Consider the following 22,323-nt stretch of genomic DNA (forward strand, 5'->3'; position numbering starts at 1 on the left):
AGTTTTAGGTGGGTGTGGTGGTATACTCCTGTAATCATGGAGGCTGAGGCAGTTCGATGGCAAGTTCAAAGCCAGGCTCAGCAACAACAAGGCCCTAAGCAACTTAGCAAAAAATAAAAAAATAAAAAGGGCTGGGGCTCAGTGGTAGAGCGCTTGCCTAGCGTATGTGAGGCACTGGGTTCATTCTTCAGCACCCCATAAAAATAAAATAAAGGTATTGTGTCCACCTACAACAACAACAAAAAAAGGGTGGGGGCTGAAGGGCTGGGGATGTGGCTCAATGGTTGAGCACTTGTGGGTTCAATCTCTGATTCACCCCCTTCACTCTGCCAAAAATAAAACAAAAACAAAAACAGTTTCAGCACAATGATGGGTGCTGGGTCATCTGAGTATTAAAGATAAGGAGTGAGTATGGGTCCTCCTTCTTGAGATTGTTCTTCTGGCTTCCATGAACCAGTGCTATCCCAAATCTACCTTTCTAACCAGTCTCTCTTTGGTCTCCTTGGGTCTTCTTTCTGTCCACTTGAAGCAAGTAATTAAGTTGTATACTTGATTCTCTTTTTCAATCAAAGTTTTTTTTAATATTAGGGATTGAACCCAGGAGTGTTTCAGCCCTGAGTGACATCTCCAGTCCTTTTTATTTTGAGACAGGGTCTCAAATTGCTGAGGGTCTTGCTAAATGGTGGAGGCTAGTCTGGAACTTGTGATCCTCCTGCCTCAGCCTCCTAAGTAGCTGGTATTAAAAGCGTGACCATCATGCTCAGCTTGTTCAACAAATATTTATTGTCATAAATATGTCAGACACCATGGGACAGAGTGATGAGCAAGACATGTTCAGGAGCCTACATGCTAGCCATGGAGACAGAGGTTCATTTCACTTTAATTGCATAAGTACTCTTAAAGAAAAGACAACAGTACAAGACCATGAGTCAAGAGGGCCAGACTTGGCCTGGAAGTTTAGGGGGCACTTTCCTGAGAAAATGATGATGTGGACATTCTGCTGGGACTGACAGTCTTTCTAATTTCAGGGTGGCATGACTATCACAAAGTTGCTTGGCTATTTTCAAGGAACAAGGCTGAATCTGGGCTGAATATTTAAGGAATAATGAATGCTGCAAGGGTGCATTAGAAAAGGAGTTAGAATAAAAAATACAGAGATTTTTTTAAAACTTCTCATTGTGTTACTAAAGTAATTCTTATCATTATTTACAGACAGACAAACAGATTTGAATTTAAAGAATTTGACTCATAACAGAGCTTATCTTTTGGAAATGAAAAAGATATAATAGATAATAAAGATATAAATGGTTCAATTGAACAGACACAATGAAATTCCCTGCCACTTGATTCACATATACATATAATCAAATATTAAAAACATGTATTTGAGCTGGGTATAGTGGTGCACACCTGTAATCCCAGTAGCTCGGGAGGCTGAGACAGGAGGATCGAGGGTTCAAAGCCAGCCGTAGCCAAAGTGAGATGCTAAGCAACTCAGTGAGACCCTGTCTCTAAATATAATACAAAAAGGACTTGGGATTTGGCTCAGTGGTCAAGTGCCTCTGAGTTCAATCCACGGTACCAAACAAAAACAAAAACAAAAAACAAAACATGTATTTGTAAACACTGTAAATAATTGAAGGATAAAGATAAGATATTTCTATAAAATATCTGAATCTGGTATGCAACTGGCAGGGAAATGAATTATATCTGTGTTTTTAAACTGATTTCTTCTGAAACTATGCTGATATTTTCCCCCTTACATCTCAATATTTTAATTAAAGACTAATTAAAATTAAAAGATATATTTATATATTTCCTAAAGATGTTGATGTGGTAGTTGCCATTGCAATACAACATGGTCTATGTAATTAGGCCAAGGACCCTGAGATCATTATAGCTGATTTGATGGGTAACTGAGTCTGTCTGGGCAAGTCACTGAGCTGGTAATGTCTTCTGGTTAATTTTGGTTAATGATATGAAAATAATATTGATTTGTAGCGCACATAAGCCAAGGCCAAAATGGTCTCAGAAAAACTTGCTGACTGTGGGATTCTGATAAGATGCATATAAGAATAAATTCGAATGAACAAGTGAACATGGACATATGTATGTATATGTGTATGTATGTTTTTGTATGTACATAAAAATATTTAAAGTTGTATTATGGAGTAATGACCTAAACCTGACTATGCATTGCTACACTGGGATCAGAAACAAGTCTTTTTTTTTTTTTAATATATTTTTTTAAGTTGTCAATGGACCTTTATTTTATTTATTTATATGCGGTGCTGAGAATTGAAACTAGGGCCTCACACATGCTCAGCAAGAGCTCTACCACTGAGCCACAACTCCAGTCCAGAATCAACTCTTAAACTTGTTCCTACAAATATGACTCAGAAAAGCTGTCTGACCATCCACTTGTTTTACTGCTGCCATAAACAAATTTTACTTTATCTTCATAATTTCCAATTTTCTAAGAAAAAGTGCTAATCTAATTTAGTGCTGTGCTTTTGATCAAATCTTCTGAAGAATGATTGTCCCTAGGCACAAAAGGGGACGAGGGTTCTTATTAAAAAGATTTCACAGCTAGGTATGGTAGCACACACCTGACCTGTAATCCCAATTCCTGGGGAGGCTAAGGTATAAGATCACAAGTTTGAGTCCACTGTGGATAATATGGTCAGAACATGTCTTGAAATAAAAGGGCTGGGGCTATGGTTTAATGACAGAGCTCTTGCCTAGCATGTATAAGGCCCTAGGTTCAATCCCTGGTACTGGGGGAGGGGGAACAGAAATTTCACAAAACTCATTTGTATATTTGAATAAGCTTGTTTAAAAAAGGACATTTTCATTTAATGAGCACCTAATAACTAATGCTTTTATCTATATAACTTCATTTAATTCTCACAAAACCCCTAAAGGTATGATTTAGCATTTAGAATCTTTCAGAGTCTGGCTTACTTCAAATGCATATGAGGCAGCAAATTTCTTTTGCTTTGTTTTTGCTGTGTTTGGGCTAATATTTGAAATGAGATTGTGTGCTCTTAACATATGCCAACTAGTAGTACAGAAGAAATGAAGCTCTGAAGGAAAGATGGAGAGGTGAGGAAACTGGGCTAAGATGATAATTCCTTCAGGACACACAAGGAAACACCAACTCCTACAGAGTAGATAGAATTGAAATCAGAGCTTAATTCTTTAGATCAGGTGGCTCCTGCATTAATTTGGGGGAAGGATAAGCACTCACAGAAAGAAGGATGAATACATACAAAAGCTCAGGAAATTCACCTTGGTGATGACCCAAGTTATAGAAGGTACAGAATAATTTGTCTCTCTCTTTTTTCCCCCTGTGGGAACCATGTGCATATATGTTGGCTGTCCAATCATACCAGGGCTCTGCTTTCCTAACAGGGGGTCCTTTGTTCCAAACAGCAAAGCTCAAAAGAGACAGTCTGATAAAAATCACACTGAGATCAGCACTCCCAACTGGTGCAGGGGCTGATGCCATTCCACAACACACCCTACAGGAAGTTGCTTGAGATACACAGCTGACTGATTTCCACAGCAGGATCCCTGTGGCAGAGTGGGGTGGGGACTGGTCAAGCATGGAGGGAATTCTTTAGCCACTGACTCAAATTAGTTCACCAAGATCCGATTTTATCCAACAAATCTGTATAAGTCACTCTTGGAAGCAACACTATTTCTTAATTGATTTTTGGAAACGGGGAGGAAAACCACAGAAGCTTCCCCAGGCAGCATTCTGGAATTCTTATACTGGAAAAAAGGCAAAAATCTAATTTCCTATCTTTCTAGAAGTGGGTTGAATAAGTCTTTTACTGTTAAGGGGCTATCTGTATGTTGTAGCACCCACTGTGCAGTATGCAGCACCCACTAGATGCCAGAAGCAGCTTCTACATTTGTGACAATAAATAATATCTCTGAACTAAATGTGGTAGAATGTCCCTCAAGGGGAAAACTGTCCTGTGTTAGTACCACTGGGATAGCATGAATTTTGGTACCTAATAGACCTTTCAATCCCAACTTAAACATTGACTTGCTAAATGGCTTGAAGAAGTTACTTTTACCTTTTCAAATCTCCCATTTAAAATGTCTGATTTACAACAGGATTACTAGAGGTCATTTAGACTCAGGTCTCTCTTGCAGCACTTAAATAACCACTACCTCTATGATTCTTTGTGTATATTTCACATTGTTAACCAGAGACTGTTTGCAACCCAGCAACAATCCAAGGACTAGCACAGTAAGTGCTCAATAAGACAGATTAAAAGGAACATGGAATCCCTTCCTTCTAATCCCCACAAAGGGATCAATGCAACATCATCATGTAGCAATTTTCTCATCTCTGGGTAGCCCAAAGTTCTGAGAGATCCCCCTTTGGAATAGGAATTCTGGTTTGTGAGGGCCTGGGATTAAGAGTGTCCCATTAATCTTGCACAGCCAATACCAGAGACTCAGAAGCACCTGGTTGTGGCAGTTTTGTTTTTTATTTATTTTTTGGTACCAGGGATTGAACCCAGAGTCACTCAACCATTGAGCCACATTCTCAGCCCTTTTATTTTTTTATTTTGAGATAAGGTCTTGCGAAGTTGCTTAGGGCCTCCTTAAACTGCTGAGACTGGTTTTGAAATTATGATCCTCCTGTCTCAGCCTCCCAAATCACTGGGATTATGGGTGTGTGCCACTGTGGCAAAGTGTTAAAGAAGGTGGGGAGGAAAACATTCTCTTTATAGCTACATTTTGAAACTAGGACAGCTGAGACTTGGGCAGGTCTTAGGAGACAAGACACAGCCATTTGGGGCAGTGATGCTTTGGTGCAATGTCCTGACTCAACTACCAGTGAGATTCATCTATTTCCTGGTAAAGTAGCCAACAGTAACAATCAAGGGCCTTCAGAGTAACTCATAACACTTCCCAAAGGCTCATGGCTTACAGCTCATACACTATCCAGTCAGCTTGAAAGTGCACAAGATCCTTATGACAGGGTCTTGCTATGTTGGTGAGATTGGACTTGAACTTCTGGCCTTATGTGATGCTTCTGCCTTAGCCTCACTAGAAGCTGGGACTACAGGCACATGCCATTGTACTTGGCTTCAAGGTCAAACTAAGTTAGATCACTTACCAATCACTTCTAGATCCAGCAAGAAAGTCTAATCTGTGCTGATCTCAACCATGTCCATTAATCAAATACTCAGCAATCAATACAAGTTCTGCATAGGGTACACTGTAGTATTTTTCTGAAAACAGACTTTTCTTCCTTCCTGTACAAAATCATATGATGAATCTCAGTTGTGAATGCTAGGTGCTGATACTGTATGTGAAGGATTTCGGTAAACTCAAGTTAAACTGCTCATTTTCTTTGGTTGAGGATATATTGATTTGTTGCTTTAAAAATCTCCCTTTGCTGTAAAAATTTCCAGACAGATTTTTGTGAAATCTATCAATGCTTTCTTGACAACTTTCCATTTGATTTCACTACCTTCACTGAGGCGTGGACTTCTTTAAGATGATGTAATGGCTGCAAGTTTGGGATTTTCCTTGTGATGCTTACATTTAAAATACCAAGTGGCAATACTGTAAAAGGGAGCTGGAAAAGGTTCAATATGAAGGAAAAACTTAAAGGCCTCAAAGGCTCCTTTGCTTTCTCCTCAGGCAGTTGGTATGATGGGGGTGGAGAAGATTATTACAGAGCATTGGAATTCTTTGGGGGGGTGGGGTGGGGGTTCACATAAGGGTTATAAATATCAGTGGCCAAACTGGGTTGGCTGCAGAGAACAACTGACATACTATCGCCTCCCCTTAAAGGCACAGAACAAGGGAGCTCCTTGAAATATTTCCACAAAGGAAGTTCCTCTTCTCTTTAGAAACGTATCATCAGCCAAACACCTCCATCAACAACTGTACACAAATTTCACATGCCAGGGAAAGTGACTAGAGCTTTTTGAGCCAGTCACAGATTAGCACCAGTAAAAATAAAGAATCCAGTGGCTAAAGGAAGGTTGACTTAGAGGCAGTTCTTACTACAGAGTCACAATCAGATTATGGGAAGACTGCTTGCTATATAAATATTTAATTTAATCAAGTAGTACCCATTCTAACCGAATCCTATATGTTCCATACATAAGTGGCAATTTTCTTCCAGGGCAGTGGTTCTCAGAAGGGCGATTCTGCCTTCCAGGGGACATTTGGCAATGTCTGAAGACATCTTTTGGTTGTCACAACTGGGAAGTTACTATTTCTAGTAGTTACAGGTCAGAGATATTATTAAATATCCTATGCACAAAAGAGTCTTCTAAATTAAAAAAAAAAAAAAAAAAAACCCCAGTCCAAAATCTCATAATGCTGAAGTTGAGAAAGCCTGTTGTAGGCTATTTTCTTTACTTCCTTGGATCTTAGTTTCTATTGAAGTAGCCTTGTTTAAGGAAGAGAAAGAAAGAAAGAAAGGAAGGAAGGAAGAAAGGAAGGAAGGAAGGAAGGAGGGAGGGAGGAAGAGGGAAAGATGGGGGGAAAGGGAGGAAGGGAGGGAAGAAGGAAGGGGCAGGCCAAAGGGTCAGCACAAGGCAGGGGAATAGGGCAAAGGGTACCTACTTATCTTGGCTGCTATAAATCCAGGGATACCTAAGCCTGCAAGTGATAAGCCATACTAAGTTTGAGTTTCTTTCTCTCCTGGGGCAGGTAGATAATGCTGACCTCATTTGCTTTATCTTTTAGTGACTTACTCCAAGGCAGGTGTACTAATTGGCAAAACCATAGATGGGCTGATACTGCCTTTGTAATCATTTGAAAGGAAGGGGCAAGTACCTCCATACCAATTGGCAGTCTTTCTACTACACGCTGGCCCTGTCTTCCAAGGGTTTTTCAAATGTGCTTACAGGAGCACCTAAGTTTGCTAACCTTGAGGCAAAAAATTAAATGGAAAAAAAAAAATTTTTTTTTTTGTACCAAGAATTAAACCCAGGGTTGCTTAACCACTGAACCCTTTTAATTTCCCCAACCTTTTAAAATTTTTTATTTTTCTTTTCTCATATAATATATATATATATATATATATATATATATATATATGTACACACACACACATACACACACACATACATACACACACACATATATATTTTTAAAGTCATCCATGGACCTTTATTTTATTTATTTATATGTGGTGCTGAGAATTGAACCCAGGGCCTCACACATGCTAGGCAAGAGCTTTACCACTGACCTACAACCCCAGCCCTTTCTTCCTTCCTTCCTTCATTTATTTTTTTGAGACAGGGTTTCACTAAGTTGCTTAGGGCCTTGCTAAATTGCTGAGGCTGGCTTTGAATTTATAATCCTCATGCCTCAGCCTCCCCAGTTGCTGGGATTACAGGTGTGTGCCACCATGCCCAGCTAAATTAAGAGACTTAAAAGACTTTGAAAATAATTTATTTAATTAATCTTATTTTTCAGTGTACTGGACATTGAACTCAGCACCTCATGCTCTGAGCTACATCTCTAGCCCTTTTTGAGACAAGATTCACTAAATTTCACAGAGGCAAGCCTTGACTTGAGATCCTACTGCCTTAGCCTCCCAAGTAGCTAGGATTAAAGATATCTGCCAACATACCCAGATTAGGGACTTTTCTTGTTCTGGTCTCAGACTAGGGTATCTAGCTCCCCCAGATAAAAGCTGCAGTGTATTGAGTCCCTGACCTTGAGCTCTGCTGGCCTGAATTAGGAGTGGAATAGTCCAAGGGAAGCCTACTACCACACCTATATCCCAGCAGCCCAATTCATCCATGTTTCTCTCTTTTTTCTTTTCTTTCTGTGACTACCCTCCTCCACCTCCCCTGCCCTTCTTTCTTTTAAATGAACCCAGGGTTGCTGTACCACTGAGCTACATTCTAGGCCCTTTTTAAAAAATTTTATTTTGAAACAGGATCTCACTAAATTCCCCAAGTTGGCCTGGAACTTGTCATTCTCCTGCCTTAGCATCCCCAGTAGCTGGGATTACAGGAAAGTGCCACCACATGCCAGGCTTCTTGATGCTGCTTGACAATATGATGCTAAAAGTACCACCCACATCCTTTCTGACTAAGAAGTCAACATGGTTCCCGTGGAGTAGCAGAGGTGCAAGGGAGGGAAAGAGTTAAGACTCAGAATAATCTCAATTCTTTTTTTTTTTTTTTTAATTTTTTAGTTGTTGATGGACACAATATCTTTATTTTTATGTGGTGCCAAGAATCGAACCCAGTGCCTCACACATGCAAGGCAAGCACTCTATCACTGAGCTACAACCTCAGCCCAATCTCAATTCTTAACAAGTAAAATCTACCCAGGGAATTTCAGAATGAGGAAAGCCTCTAGCTATTGTAAGAACTAATAGATTTCTTTCTACCCTTCCCACTAATGTCATACTGGGGGAATTCTTTTGCTCAAGCTTCAGTGATGTAAGGGTCCCTCCTTTCTTGTTAGTCTCCTGTTAGGCACATACAATTTGATTTCCTCAATAATCAGAGACTCATTTAGGAAATGGAATTTCCTAAAGAGATTATTTAGTCTTTTCTTCCAATTTTCTGAATACATGCTACTTACTTTCCTTATGATTTCTGGAAAGGCTTTTTCCTTTCTACTTTCAACTGAGAGCTGAACCCAGTAAAGGCCCTAACTCAGGAAGATTGAGGTCTTTGCCTTCTTAGAGTGGAAAGAACTCTTTCTCATTCCCATCTGAGAGGTTCTATTGCTTGACCAGATTCTATAAATTATTCAGAGGAACCAAGGGAAAGCCTTTCCTAGGAATGACTTTTAGTTTTTCTGTGTTCACTTAAGGAGGAAAATTTTTTTTTTCCCATAGACTAAATACAGCTGCATGGATTTATCAGCCCTATTGCACAGCTCCAAGCAAGCCTGGAAGTTCTCCACAGATCTGACTAGTCCTTGTGTTTTGACCATTCCCAGTGGAGTTAGCTAGGTCAAAGCAGAGCCTGTGTTTCTGTCTCACATATCCATATACTATTCCCTTATGCAGATTCTTGTGTTGAGAGTATGATCCCATTGAGGAGGAGGAGGAGGAGAAGAGCTGAAAACTTAATGTTGTTTTTAAATATTTATTGTCATTTGGGGGGGGGATGGTTCTTGAATCCAAAAGAAGAGTCATGAGTCTGGTCTACTGCTGGACTACATCACGTTAACCCAGGAACTCGACATTCACAACATGAAAATGACTCAGTCCTCAGAATGGGTCCAAGATCTTCCCTTTTTATAGCCTCTAGGGGGCTGTGGAACTGACACAGTTTTCCCCTCTCATTGTTTTCACTTCCCATGAGTTCAGCAGATCAGCCAGGAATATTCCCCTCCCCTCCAGACCAAAGACCTTTGCTGGGAGGAGGCAAAAACTTCACCAAACTTTTGACCTCCCTAAAGGTAGACTGGTAAAGCAGAACTTCTGATTTGCACATCAGCTCTTGGAAGGATACTGATTTTTTTAACCCCTTTATTTATTCATTTTTATGTGGTGCTGAGGATGGAACCCAGTGCCTTGCACATGCTAGGTAGCGCTCTACCACTGAGCCCCCTAATCATTTAATAGTAACTAGCTATTGACTTAATGATGGGTCATAACAGGGTTGTCAACACCAGTCTACTGCACACTCTGCCAGTGCCTGGCTGACTGGTCCCAGCCTTCATATCCATGGTATTCATGGTAGGAGGCTTATTCTTAGAAACCAATGAACTGAGTTGGCTGTGACAAGCAACTAAGCAGCTACTGAGCTCCTGAGCACCAGGAGGTCTACCTCATAGTTAATAAAATTTCAACAGCCTTATTTACTTCATTTTCTAGCTCACTAATTATTAGAAAAGAGGGGATAGACTGCTACAGGCAGACCCAGTAATGGCAGAGCAAAGCAATAGCAGTAATACACTTGGTATCACTGGGGCAATGGTTCCAGGATCCTTTGTGCCCCCAGATACCAAAATCCATGCGTGCTCAGGTTCCTTATATAAAATGAATAGTAATTGCATCTTCCTATAGCTGTAAATCATCTCTGGATGATTACTATAATACCTAATACAAAGTAAATGCTATGCAAATTGTTATACAATATTGTTTTAAAATTTGTATTATTTAACTCTGTATTATTTTGCATTGCTTTTTTTTATTATTCCATCCCCCCTGAAATATTTTTAATACATGATTGGTTGAACCTGCAGATGCACAGAGCCAACTGTAATACTTGCCATCACGGGAAAAAATACTTTATTCTTGATTTCTAAGAATAAGTCTTGGGGGAAAAAAACAGAAATTACCTCCTCACTATGCACCTGTACGTATAGCCAATCTGAACAGTTTAACACTGCAGAGGCCCCAAACAAGCACTTCAACATATTTCTCAAATTGCACAGCAATTTAGAAACACAAAGCAGCCCCAAACCTCTCTAATAGCCTTGAGAATATGTTCATAGGGGAGAACTGCACAATATTTTTAACATTAACTTGTACTCATTAAGAAAAACTTACAATACAGTATTGTGAAAATTAGTCAAACAAAATTTAAAATAATTTCTACATAAATTAGAATCTGGTTAAATGAGACTATTTTTGAACCTATAGGGATAAGCTTCAGTTGTCTAAAAAATTTATTTAGTTAATTAGACTATTAATTCCAGTAACCCAGCCAGGTCAACTGGATAACAGACACATATCTGCAGAAGAGTCTCTGCTCTCCAGGAGCTTACAGCAGAAAAGGAAAGAAAAGCATGCAAGATGACAGAGGGAAGGCCACACTGCTACCAGAGAAGAGGTGTGGGTGTTTTGAAAAGGAATAAGCATTGCCTTATGGGCTTGAATTTTATCTATTTATTCTTTCTTATCAGGGTGCTCCAAGAAATCAAATAGGATGACTTCTGTTGCTTCAAACTGTACTATCTCCAAATGTGATAAGGGGGCCTTCAACTAGTGTCCCATTTCATACAGAATGTCCCTTAAGCTCCTAGTGGGGCCTTTGTGAAACAGTCACCTTTTTGCACTTCAATTTTGTCTACAAAGTCCCTTCCAGGAAACATGTGGCTCAGACCTGATGTCAATATCCCCTCTTTATACATTCTAAAAGAGAAGAATTCTAGCCAAGCACAGTGGCTGTATATCCAGCAACTTTGGAGGCTGGGCCAGGAGGATCATGAGTTCAAAACCAGCCTCACCAACTTAGTGAGGCCCTAAGCAACTTAGCAGGACCCTGTTTCAAAATAAAAAGGGCTGGGGATGTGGCTCAGGGGTTAAGCTGCTGGAACAAACTGTTGAGAGTATCCTTTCTAAATCTATTCCATGTACCATGAAAGACACAGTGGCTGAGTGAGACATTTTTAAGTATTAATAACAAAGGAAACTCTTGGGCAAAAGGCTCAAGAGTTGCCCAGTGCAGTGGTGCCTGCCTGTAATCCCAGTGGCTCAGGAGGCTGAGACAGTAAGGTTTTGAGTTCAAAGCCAGCCTCAGCAACGGTGAGGTGCTAAGCAACTCAGTGAGACCATGTCTCTAAATAAAATACAAAATAGGGCTGGAGATGTGGCTCAGTTGGTTGAGTGCCCCCGAGTTCGATCCGTGGTACAAAAAAAAAAAGGCTTAAGAGTTATTAGTCTAGACGGGCAGGCCCTTGGCCAGCAGATCGACACTTTGGGGTCCAGCTGTCTAATCACTGTGCTTTATTTATTTGTTTATTGATTTAGTGGTATTGGAGATTAAACCCAGGGGGACTCTTCACTCTGAGTTACAACCCCAGCCCTTTTTATTTTTTAGCAGGGTCTCACTAAGCGGCCAAGGCTGGCCAAACCTGTGATTCCCCTGCTTTAACCTCCTCAATAGCTGGGATTACATTTGTGTGCTACTGAGCCTGACCTGTTGTTTAAATTTAAATCTCAGGGCTAGAAATTTTGACTCAGGTAAAGAACTAAAATATTTCTGTGATTAAGGTAGTATTTCTCAAACCTCCTACAGGCAAAGAACGTGTACTCTTGAGGAGCCTGAGCTATATTTTTAAGCTGCTTTCTGTTAAATGGGAAATTTCTTTGAAGTGTCACATCTCATTCACTTCAATTCATGAGAATTTTACATCTTATTCCAGAATACATCAATAATTTCCCCTGAAATCTGTGTAAAATCAACACTTTAGAAAACGAGCCCTTGTCCATTTATGGTTTCTCATAGCTCAATTTGAAAAATAGGTACCAGAAGATACCTTCACTGCAGTTACCAAAACAATTAATTTGGCATCTCAAGAACTCCTAAGAGGAGATTCTTAGCATAAGAATTAAGACTTATATATTTCTTTCTATATCCTTACTTTGTTATAAAAACTGAAACAAACCACAATAGAAACATGTTCAAAACAGTCTCCATAGAAGTCCAAGAGACTGTTCAGTCTTCAGCGTACTTTGGCAGCGATGCAAATGAGACAATAAAACTGTCTCACTCAGCTAGAATTGAAGTTACAAGCAAGGAAATATATGTATTAGATAGAAAAAGAAAAAAAAATAAGGGTGAGACTTACTTTAAAATCTGCTAATTGTTGGTTGATGACATCCACTTCAGTCCCCACTATCCACTGGAGTGCCTCTCCCTCCTCCGCTGCTGTGGTTGCATCATTAAGTACTTTCAATTTTCTATAGAAGTCCTCTACTCGACCCAATGTTAGCTCCAGCTGTTCTTGGCGAGCTTTCCCCCTCTCTGTCAGTTTGCCACACTGTTTATTCAGGGCTTCCAGCTCCCTCTTGAGACCTAACAAGTCCAGAGTCCCCTCTTCTTCTAGCATTTGTCGGCACTCTGCTTCAGAGGCCTCTATGTCAAACTTGAGGGACTGGATTTTGTTCAGAAATAGCCGTACATCCTCAATTTGGGATTGGAGGCTATCCGTGTCTCTGCCAATAGCACCCATGCCATCTAGCTCATCATCCAGGTCTGCCAACTGAGAAAACATCTCTCGGACTCGGCAGTGAAACTGGCCAATGCCCTCCAGCTTGTTTTCCATTGTCATGCAACCACTGTTCACTCTCTGTTTCACTTCTAGGAACTCTTGCTGAGTGACCTCAGCTTGATGTAGAAGTTGGGACACATCAGATCCATTTGGGGCATCTTCTACCAGCCCCTGAGTGAAATTCCTCAGATAGTCCACTTGAGGCTCCAGTGCCTGCAGCACTTCCTGTTGAGCTCTTAGCTTCTCCAGGTTCTTGTTGCTACAGGCTTGAGAGCCCAGAGCATCAAAGATTTCAAGTTGGTGTTTGGCTCCTTCAACCTTTCTTTCAATATTCTTAAAGCTTTCCTGAAACTCCTTGAGCCTCTGAGTCATTTCTTCAAGCAACCCAGTTTTGGCCTGCAGCTCTTCTGTAATGGCATCCATATTCTGGTTGATCTCAGCCTTCTCATCCCGGATACCATCCTCATCGGTTTCTGAAAAGTTAATCAGAATGTCAGCAGCACTATTCAGTATTTCCAGCAGGGAGCGGCGCTTTTCCACCTCACTCAGCATAGCCTTTGCTCTCAAGAGACTGGATTCTAGTTGCACTGGATCCAGAGTGACCTGCAATTCAGACATCTTGGCTTTACAATCTTCTATCCATGGCACAAGGTCTTCCACATGCCACTGATACTTCTGAGCTTTCTGCATACAGTCCTTGAGCCTGGATTGTCTGTCTGCAGTTTTTTTGCTAAGCTCTTCCCAGTGGCTTTTGAGTTCAACCAACTGGTTTTGTAAAGTCCTTTTCTCTTCTCCAGGGGGTACAGAAAGCAGCAGAGATTCCCCCTCGGCCACAATCACTTCATAGGAACCACTGTGTTGATTAAGGCTTTTCTGAAACTCTTCATTCTCCTGTAGTTGAGACTGTAGCTGCTCCAGTTTTGCAGAAATTGGGCAGCTTTTTGCTTGCTGGCTTTGTTTGTCATCCAACCAGGTCTTCAACTCATCAAACATTTGCTGGAACTGCTGGGTGCTGGCAAGAGCTGACTGGAGTCTGTTCATGCGATCGGCTGAAATGAGAAAACAAAACTGAAATCAATCAAGCCTGAACATGGCATTAAAAATGTTTGTTGAGAGTAAACGGTCTAATCTTAAGGGAAGGGAAACAAAAGTTAATTGAGAATCTACCATAAAAAAGACATACAGTTAGGCTCCTTCACACACTATATCTTATTTAAGATCAACTTTGTAAGGTGACTTGATTACTTCTAAGCTAGTGGAAACTGAAAGTCATAAAAATTTACAGAAAAAGAGGCAATAAATCAATGATAAAATTTGTCTTATGTAAGGTCATCATAAGAAGTCCAGAGTACATTTTCACTTTGCATATATAGGGTATGAGCTCAAGTATGTGTGTACCTGTAATATAAAGAAAAGAAGTGAGTATTAGTGAAAGTGTGCAAGTAACTCCACCTATTAGTACATCTATGGGCATGAGAGGCTACCTGTTGGCTGACTTTGAATCAGAGTTTTTATCTCTAGGACTGTGCTATGTAAAGTTCCAGATACTGCCAGAGTTCAGTGTGCAATAACCACAGCAGTTCTCACTGTCACTGGAAGAAGGAACAGGTTAACACTATTCTGAATCCAAGAGCTACTCCAAGTCATTTTAGATTCTTGGATCTACTACTAAGCCATTCCTTTTTTCTGTTGCCACTAATAATGGCAAGAGTATGTTCCTCACCCTAACTCACCTGCAAGGTCTTCTAAGCCTTGGAGTGGCAGGGTGACTGTCTCCAAACGCTTCTTCAGCTCATCCTTGAGGTACTGCTCACCAATGAGCACAGAGAGTTCATCACACAGTGTTTGAGCCTCCTTTATCTCATTGTCTAATTGTTCCAAGTCAGATCGAATCTCACTGGTCTCCTCCAATTGTTGCTTTACAGCCTCAGGTTGGGTGCTGATGGCTGACTGGCCACTCAGTCGCTGTCCAACTGCCTTCACTTTTTCTGATAAGTCCTGGAGCAGTTCTTGGTACTGGGTGCTTTTAATAATAGCTTGGTCAATTTGGCTGGAACGGGAATTGAGTTTGTCAGTCAGCTCGACCCACTTCTGATTGATGCTTTGGAGTTCTTTCTGTACTTGGCTGGTAGATGGAGATACATCTCCAGGACCTGTTAGTATGCCCTGAGCTGCCTCATTCAGCTGCTCGTGCTGTTGCTTGCGTGTTTCAAATTCTTTCAGCATAAACTAAAACAGAAATGACATCAAGATGTTTAGACAGAGAAAACACCTAAAAGCAGTGTCAAAACAAAAACTGATTCTGGATTGTGATAGCCCCTTCTAAAAATAAGCCAGAAAATAAGGACCAGGCTATCATTATTATTTTTTTAAGCCAGTCAAAATTACTGTTTTGTTTTGAGGGAAGGTGTACTAGGGATTGAACCCAGGGGCACTTTACCACTGGGCTACACTCTTAATCCTTTTAAAAATTTCCCTATTTATTTTATTTTGAGACAAGTTCTCACTAATTTGCTGAGGCTGGACTCAAATTTGCAGTCCTTCTGCCTCAGCTTCTTGAGTGGATAGGATTAAAGGCATGTGCCACCACACCTGGCAAAAATTACTGTTTTAATGTAATGGGCTGAGGCAGTATTACTTTTAACAACTGCTTCATAAATAAATATTTTGAAAGGATCATTGATTGCATTATTTTATTTTTTTCCCTTATTTGTCCTACTCTGTTTTACTAAGGTCGGCCTGGGCTAGGAAACCAGATTGGTGTTTATCAGCTTTGCCATGCAAATACCAGTCCTCTGAATCTGGAGTCTGGAATAGTGGGTCCCAGACCTACTATATTACTGGTTGGGCTTGCCATTTCTACTTTCAATGTCACTGCTTTTTTTGGTTTCTTTACTGGAATTCCTACAGTACCTGTGATCTATATATTACAACGTAGCAAAATTAGATAAAGGGTTCTATAAAGCAAGGCACATGTCTTCTAATTTGTTTTCTATCCTCTACCCATCTCAGAAAAGATATTAGGATTACAGGCTCTGGTGCCAGAGTGCCTGAGTTCAAATCCTGACTCTCTAAACTCACCAGCTGTATAAGTTTAGGTGAGTTTTTAGAAATTCTTTGAATCTCAGCTTCCTTACTAGTAAGATGGGGATAGCAAAATATTTAACATGGCTGGTGAGATAATTTGTGGAAAGCACTCAGCATTCACAAAATACAAAAATAAGACATGATCAAGAAAAACAAATATGTAAAGAATAAACTAATCCCAGCAGCTTGGGAGGTTGAAGCAGGAGGATAACGAGTTCAAAGCCAGTCTTACCAACAGTGAGGCACTAAGCAACTCACTGAAACCCTGTCTCTAAATAAAATACAAAATAGGGCTGGAGATGTGGCTCAGTGGTTACGTGCCCCTGAATTCAATCCCCAGTACCTGCCCCCACAAAATAAACTAATAAAATGCAGTAAAATTAAAAAATGATAAAAACATTGACATAATATAACAAATTGCTATGAAAGCACAGAGTAAGAGTGATTAAGACTAGTCATGACAAAAGGAAGAATGAGATGTTCCATAAGTGACAATAAAGAATGAACAGGGGCTGGGGTTGTGGCTCAGTGGTAGTGCACTTGCCTAGCATGTGTGTGGCACTGGATTCAATCCTCAGCACCACATAAAAATAAATAAACAAAACTAGATAATTTCTAAAAAACAAAAGAATAAACAGGAACACCTATAATCCAGCAACTCAGGACAGGAGGATTAAATTTGAGACCAGCCTTGGTCACATAGTGAATAGGAATTTCCCAAGCAGAACAGAGAGGCTGGTGAAGGGTCCTCCAGGGGAAGGCCTAGCAAAGGCACAGAGCCATCTGGGTGTGACATGTTTGAGAAAATTATCTGGTGTAGGTATAAGACTGGGCATATGAGGATGGAGCTGGAAATGACAAACTAGACAAGCTGGGACCAGACTACGAAAGCCTAGTTATTTGGATTTTGTTTAATAGCCAGCCAAGAGTCACTGAGCATTTTAATATCCCCAGATATGTGATTTAAGGAGATAATTTGGTAACTAGCGGTGGGATGGAGGGAAAGCCCATTAGGAGGCTCTTCTTATGTTATAGTCCAGAGAGCAAGCCTATGACAGGATGGATAAAAAAATCAGAATACGGATCAGGGACCCCAGCAATGCCTAGGCCCTTTCAAGAAGTCCACAAGCCAGGTGTGGTGACCCACACCTATAATCCCAGAAACCCGGGAGGCTGAGGCAGAAGGATTTCGAGTTCAAATCCAGCCTCAGCAACTCAGTGAGACCCTATCTCTAGATAAAATATAAAAAAGGGCTGAAGATGTGGCTCAGTGGTTAAGCATGCCTGGGTTCAATCCCCCGGTACAAGAAAAAAAAAAAACCCAAGAATTCTACAAGGTCAAACCTATTTTCATAATAATACTAAGATGTTAACTGTCATAAATGTTCAATAAAATTTCTCAGAGACTACCTGATGTCTAATACTACAACAGACTGAACATGTTACGTATGTTAATGTGATGGTTTTATCATTGCTATTTTTAAATGAATATATATTTTAAAAATTACTATTTTAATACAGTAAATTAAATATCAATAGATAAAATACAAACTCTATAGATCCTCAATATCTATTTTTTTTTTTTTTTGGTACCAGGGATTGAACTCAGGGGTACTCAACCACTGAGCCATATCCCCAGCCCTATTTTGTATTTTATTTAGAGACAGGGTCTCACTGAGTTGCTTAGTGCTTTGCTTTTGCTGAGGCTGGCTCTGAACACGCAATTCTCCTGTCTCAATCTCCAAGCTGCTGGGATTACAGGCATGTGCCACCGCGCCTGGCAATCCTCAATAACTTTTAAGAGTATAAAAGAGTTTGAGAACAAAAACCTTGAAAACCACTGAATTAGAAAAATATTTGTAAGTAGATTAACCAGGGCTCAAAAATTATTTGAATGCAGAGCCCAAAAAGTTTCCTTCAGAAAGTACTCTTAGTTTTAGGTAACCTGGTGGGAGGGGAGAAGAAATATGAGTTTGGGGAAGAAGTAGAACTAGGAAAAAATTCTAGGCAGAGTTTCATTGGAAGTGACATGATTTTGATCAACCTAAATTCTATAATGTTAGGCATAATATAAATCAACTTTTTTGAGGTTTGGCCAGTAAAAAATCTTTAAAACCAGCAGATATATTATATTAAGTAATATGGATTACTACCATTGAGGATTAAAAATAAATTATTCTATAATTTCACCAGGAAACGTTTTTTCATTCTTGTATCTACCTCTTACTGCCTCTATTAATGATATTAATAATAGTTATTGACTATTTACTATGATAAACACTTCATAAGCATCTCATTAAAATTGAGGAAAAGTACCAGGCTGGTTGCCCATGCTTATAATCCCAAAGACTCTAGTGGCTGAGGCAGGAGGATCGCAAGTTTGAGGCCAGCCTGGGGAACTTAATGATACTTTGTTTCAAAATAAAAAATAAAAAGAGTTGGGGATGTAGTTCAGTATTAAAGTGACCTTGGGTTCAATCCCCAGTACTAGGAAAAAAAGTATTTAGGAAAAAAAGTATTGAGGAAAACACTGAGAAGTTAAGTGACTTGTACAGGGTCATATGAAATTTTCTTGCTGGGAGCAGGATTCAAACCCAAATTCACATGGCTCAAATTTCCGTGCTCTAAAGCATTAAGCTACACTGCTTACCTGGACCTGCTGCTTTTGTGCATTCAACATATTAGGGTCAATAGACAAGGGGCCCAGGACTCCCATCATCAGTTCCTTTTCCATTAGCCAGGGCCGGAGCTGGGATTCTGCAGCCTGGAAGCAGGCCAGATGGCTTGCAGATTCCTCTAGCTGCTTTTGCCGAGTCACAGTCACCTCAGTGGCCCTTTCCCATCGGGAATCTGTAGAGAAGAAATGAGATAATATAGATCTTTACTATCATCAGTAACTGATACGATCCCTAAATTAAATTCCTAATATATTACAAGAAATGACCCCAGGAGTATTATTTAACATTTTTTAAAATAAAAAAAATAACCCTTTAAAAATTTTAACTAAAGAAATACAAACAATTGTGTATTTTCATTGGGGTAGTGGTTACATGAAACTACATGTAATAAAATTGCACAAAACCATACACATATGCAAAATAGCTGCAGATATTATTTTATTGCCTGCTTAAAATTTACTGTATAATAAACATTTTCATGCCAATATTCATTTATACTATTTACAATTTATGTTATGAACATATATTATTATTCATGATGTTGAATATGTAGATTTCCTATCTTCAGTGGTCTCTTTAGTTTTTGATGAGAGTAGACTACCAATTTGACTGCCCTAGAAAGCCACAATTCCAACTCTGAATAGAATTTTTAAAACTTTTCCCTATTCAGATTCATTCTCTGACACTGCATGGGCCTCTTGTTTACAAAAATTAATTAAAATTAATTCCTACTTTATAGGATGTGCTGAAATTCTGTTTGCTTTAGACACAAGCAATTTAGTGAATGTGAAACAACCCTGTGACAACATACTGAGCTCTTCTTCAATTTTCTTCCAATTTTCTGCTTCTTGTGAGTTAGGATACGTCATCAGTAATTCAGCTAAAGCTTGCTTCACTTCTTGGACCTTTGGAGAATTCTGTTCCAATTCAGCTAGGAAGGCCTAAGAGAAATATCACACATACCATCAGATTCTAGACAGGAAACAAAGTTGTGATTAGAATAGAAGATTGACTGGGTGGCAATTATAGTCTCTTCTCTGATGATTTTATTTATTTATTTATTTGGGCAGAAAGATCTTCTCTGATTCTATCCAGACTTGATTTGTGGGGTTTTTTTTGTTTTTTGTTTTTGGTACTAGGGATTGGTACTAGGCAGTAAACCACTAACCCACATCCCCAGTCCTATTTTGTATTTTATTCAGAGACAGGGTCTCACTGAATTGCTTAATACCTTGCTTTTGCTGTTGCTAGCTTTGAACTCATATTTCTCCTGCCTCAGCCTCCTGAGCCACTGGAATTACAGGTATGGACCACCATGCCCAATAGTACTTAATCTTTCAATATTTACTTTAAAATAAAGTCAGGGCGGTAGAGGAGGGCAATGAGAGCACATGCCTATAATCCCAGTGACTCAGGAGGCTGAGGCAGGAGGATAATAAGTTTGAGGCCAGCCTCAGCAATTTAGCAAGGTCCTAAGCAATTTGGTGAGACTCTGTCTCAAAATAAAAAATAAAAAGGGCTGGGGATGTTGCTCAGTGGTTAAGCATCTTTCGGTTCAAGTCCCAGTATTTAAAAAAAAAAAAAAATTCTAGATAGCAGGATTTAAGTTTATTTAAGTACATCAATGAAACTCAGTAAGTAGTAATTATCACTTCTTATTAGCTAAAAGTGCCAAGATGTGATGACGACTACATTTCATTAGTTAGCAATGATATGTGATGTTCAACTGGAGCATTATTTTCTGGTACCACCTGCAGTTTTAAGAATGCACTGTAATCAGTTTTTTTGTTTTTTGTTTAATATTTATTTATTCATTTATTTTTAGTTATAGGTAGACACAGTGTCTTTATTTTTTATTTTATATGGTGTTGAGGATTGAAACCAGCGCCTCACGTATGCTAGGGGAGAGTTCTACCGCTGAGCCACAACCCCAGCCCTGTAATCAGTTTTTTAGGTCCCTCTAAGAGTTGGAAAAGTGCTTCAGAGAATGGTTTAGCTCTCTTGTAGCATCACATAAAACATCTTTAAGTAATCCCTTTTTCAATGTGCTAATACTTTGGGGGAAGTCTAGTCTCTTTCTGCAAACTGGTTTTGTTTCTGAATCTAATTTATAACAACTTTTAATTTTGTTTCTGAATCTAATTTATAATAACTTTTAATTTCACAGGTAAAAAAAATTCTCTGGGAGAGGTTGGGCATGTTAAACATTTGGAAGTCAAATATAATGTTTATTGCAGCCTGGGAGGTTGGCCATATCTCACTCTTAGGTCTCTGGGCTAGGGAAAGAAACAGGTGCAGCAGAGTATGCCTCTTAGTGTTGGGATGCAACTAATGTAAACACAATACCTTATTAGATTCAGCTTGTGCCTTCACTGTTTCTGTCTTGGTTGGAGACAAAGAGGCATCCATGGCTTTCAGGACCTCCTCTTTTGATTCTAGCCACTGCAGCACTGAGCGTGCCTCTTTCTGAACTTCCTCCATTCTGCTGAGGACAGCTTGAAGGCTTTCCTGGCGTTCCCGAAGTACTCCACCTAGTTTCTCATACTTCAAGTTTACATCTGACAAGTCACACTGTATCTCCGTCAGATCTAGTATCACAGAAACAGAAATCAGACTGGGAATGGCTCTCCCCTTGGTTTCTTACTCCTAAATTATCTGTTAGGATTAAGCATCTTTCCTACTCCTCCTAGTGAACTAGTGAGTATCTTCCTCCTAGATCACAAAAAATTCTTATTTAAATACACAAAGCAAAAGAGTTCTCATGCTTTCTGATTTACAACAGAATTAAGGGGAGTTAAAAGTAAGAAATCAGCCTTACAATACCAGAGGAATTAATGGACTTGGAGCATTCTTTTGTTCCCCCTTCTCTAAACTAGAGAGGTTACCTAGCTGGGAGGTTAAATACTACACTAGAGATTACCTCTAGAATAGCTTCTTTATAATTCAAAGATTCACATGTGTTTTCTACAAGGTCTTTCCTCATTGGCCTTATCTGATATTTCTGTTTATTTTCTCAGTACCCTTTAGATATAGGGCTGCCAACCCAGTTAGCCCAGAGTCAGCTGCTCCTCCCCAGGTTTTCACCCTCATGCCCCAACTGGCAGCAGTTGCACATATATTGAAACAAACACAGATGCAAACATGAACACTGTCCTAACACACCCAACAAAGAGGCAGGCACTGTTGAAATGGCATTCTCACCTTTGCAGGTGTGGTATCCGTTTACACTGCCTACAGAGCTTCCTACAGAGGGCAGTATGGAACCTGAGCAGAAGGACAGGGAGACAAACAGGGCAAGACCAACGTGTTAGGAATACATAAAGGCACTGAATTTGTTCTTTGGCATTCACTTTAAGCTTGGGCATCAGGAAGTTAACACAGCACAAGACAACATACTCATGGAAAGAGACAAATCATTTTAGCTGCCAGGCAATAAAGTGTTACTTGAGGTATTTCAGCTCTTAAGTGGTAATGATTCTTAATCCTTTCTATAGGAAATTCCAATTCTTCTTAAACCTCTAACTTGAATTCTTTGGACTCTTCTCTAATTTTTGTGAGGCAAGTACTGTGAAATTATTAAGTCTTTAGAATGAAT

At 39.7% G+C, this 22,323-nt stretch overlaps 1 protein-coding gene across 23 annotated transcripts in view; it reads right to left on the reverse strand.

The window, feature by feature from the left end:
* Macf1 (microtubule actin crosslinking factor 1) overlaps positions 1-22,323 on the reverse strand; it is a 347,832-nt gene that overhangs the window by 82,621 nt on the left and 242,888 nt on the right. For 21 of the 23 annotated variants that reach the window (XM_058570880.1, XM_058570874.1, XM_058570873.1 and 18 more), the window contains 6 exons: positions 21,930-21,992; positions 21,075-21,316; positions 19,540-19,669; positions 18,701-18,900; positions 14,697-15,192; positions 12,541-14,012 (listed from right to left, as the gene is read on the reverse strand). In XM_058570880.1, the coding sequence (XP_058426863.1) occupies positions 12,541-14,012; positions 14,697-15,192; positions 18,701-18,900; positions 19,540-19,669; positions 21,075-21,316; positions 21,930-21,992 (2,603 nt within the window). The remainder of the gene's footprint in view (positions 1-12,540; positions 14,013-14,696; positions 15,193-18,700; positions 18,901-19,539; positions 19,670-21,074; positions 21,317-21,929; positions 21,993-22,323) is intronic. The other 2 variants (XM_058570885.1, XM_058570866.1) reach the window with 1 other exon arrangement.

This window comes from Marmota monax, unplaced genomic scaffold, assembly GCF_021218885.2.
Source record: "Marmota monax isolate L192 unplaced genomic scaffold, Marmota_monax_Labrador192_F-V1.1 WCK01_AAM20220418_F8-fsc00008, whole genome shotgun sequence".
Lineage (NCBI taxonomy): Eukaryota > Metazoa > Chordata > Mammalia > Rodentia > Sciuridae > Marmota > Marmota monax.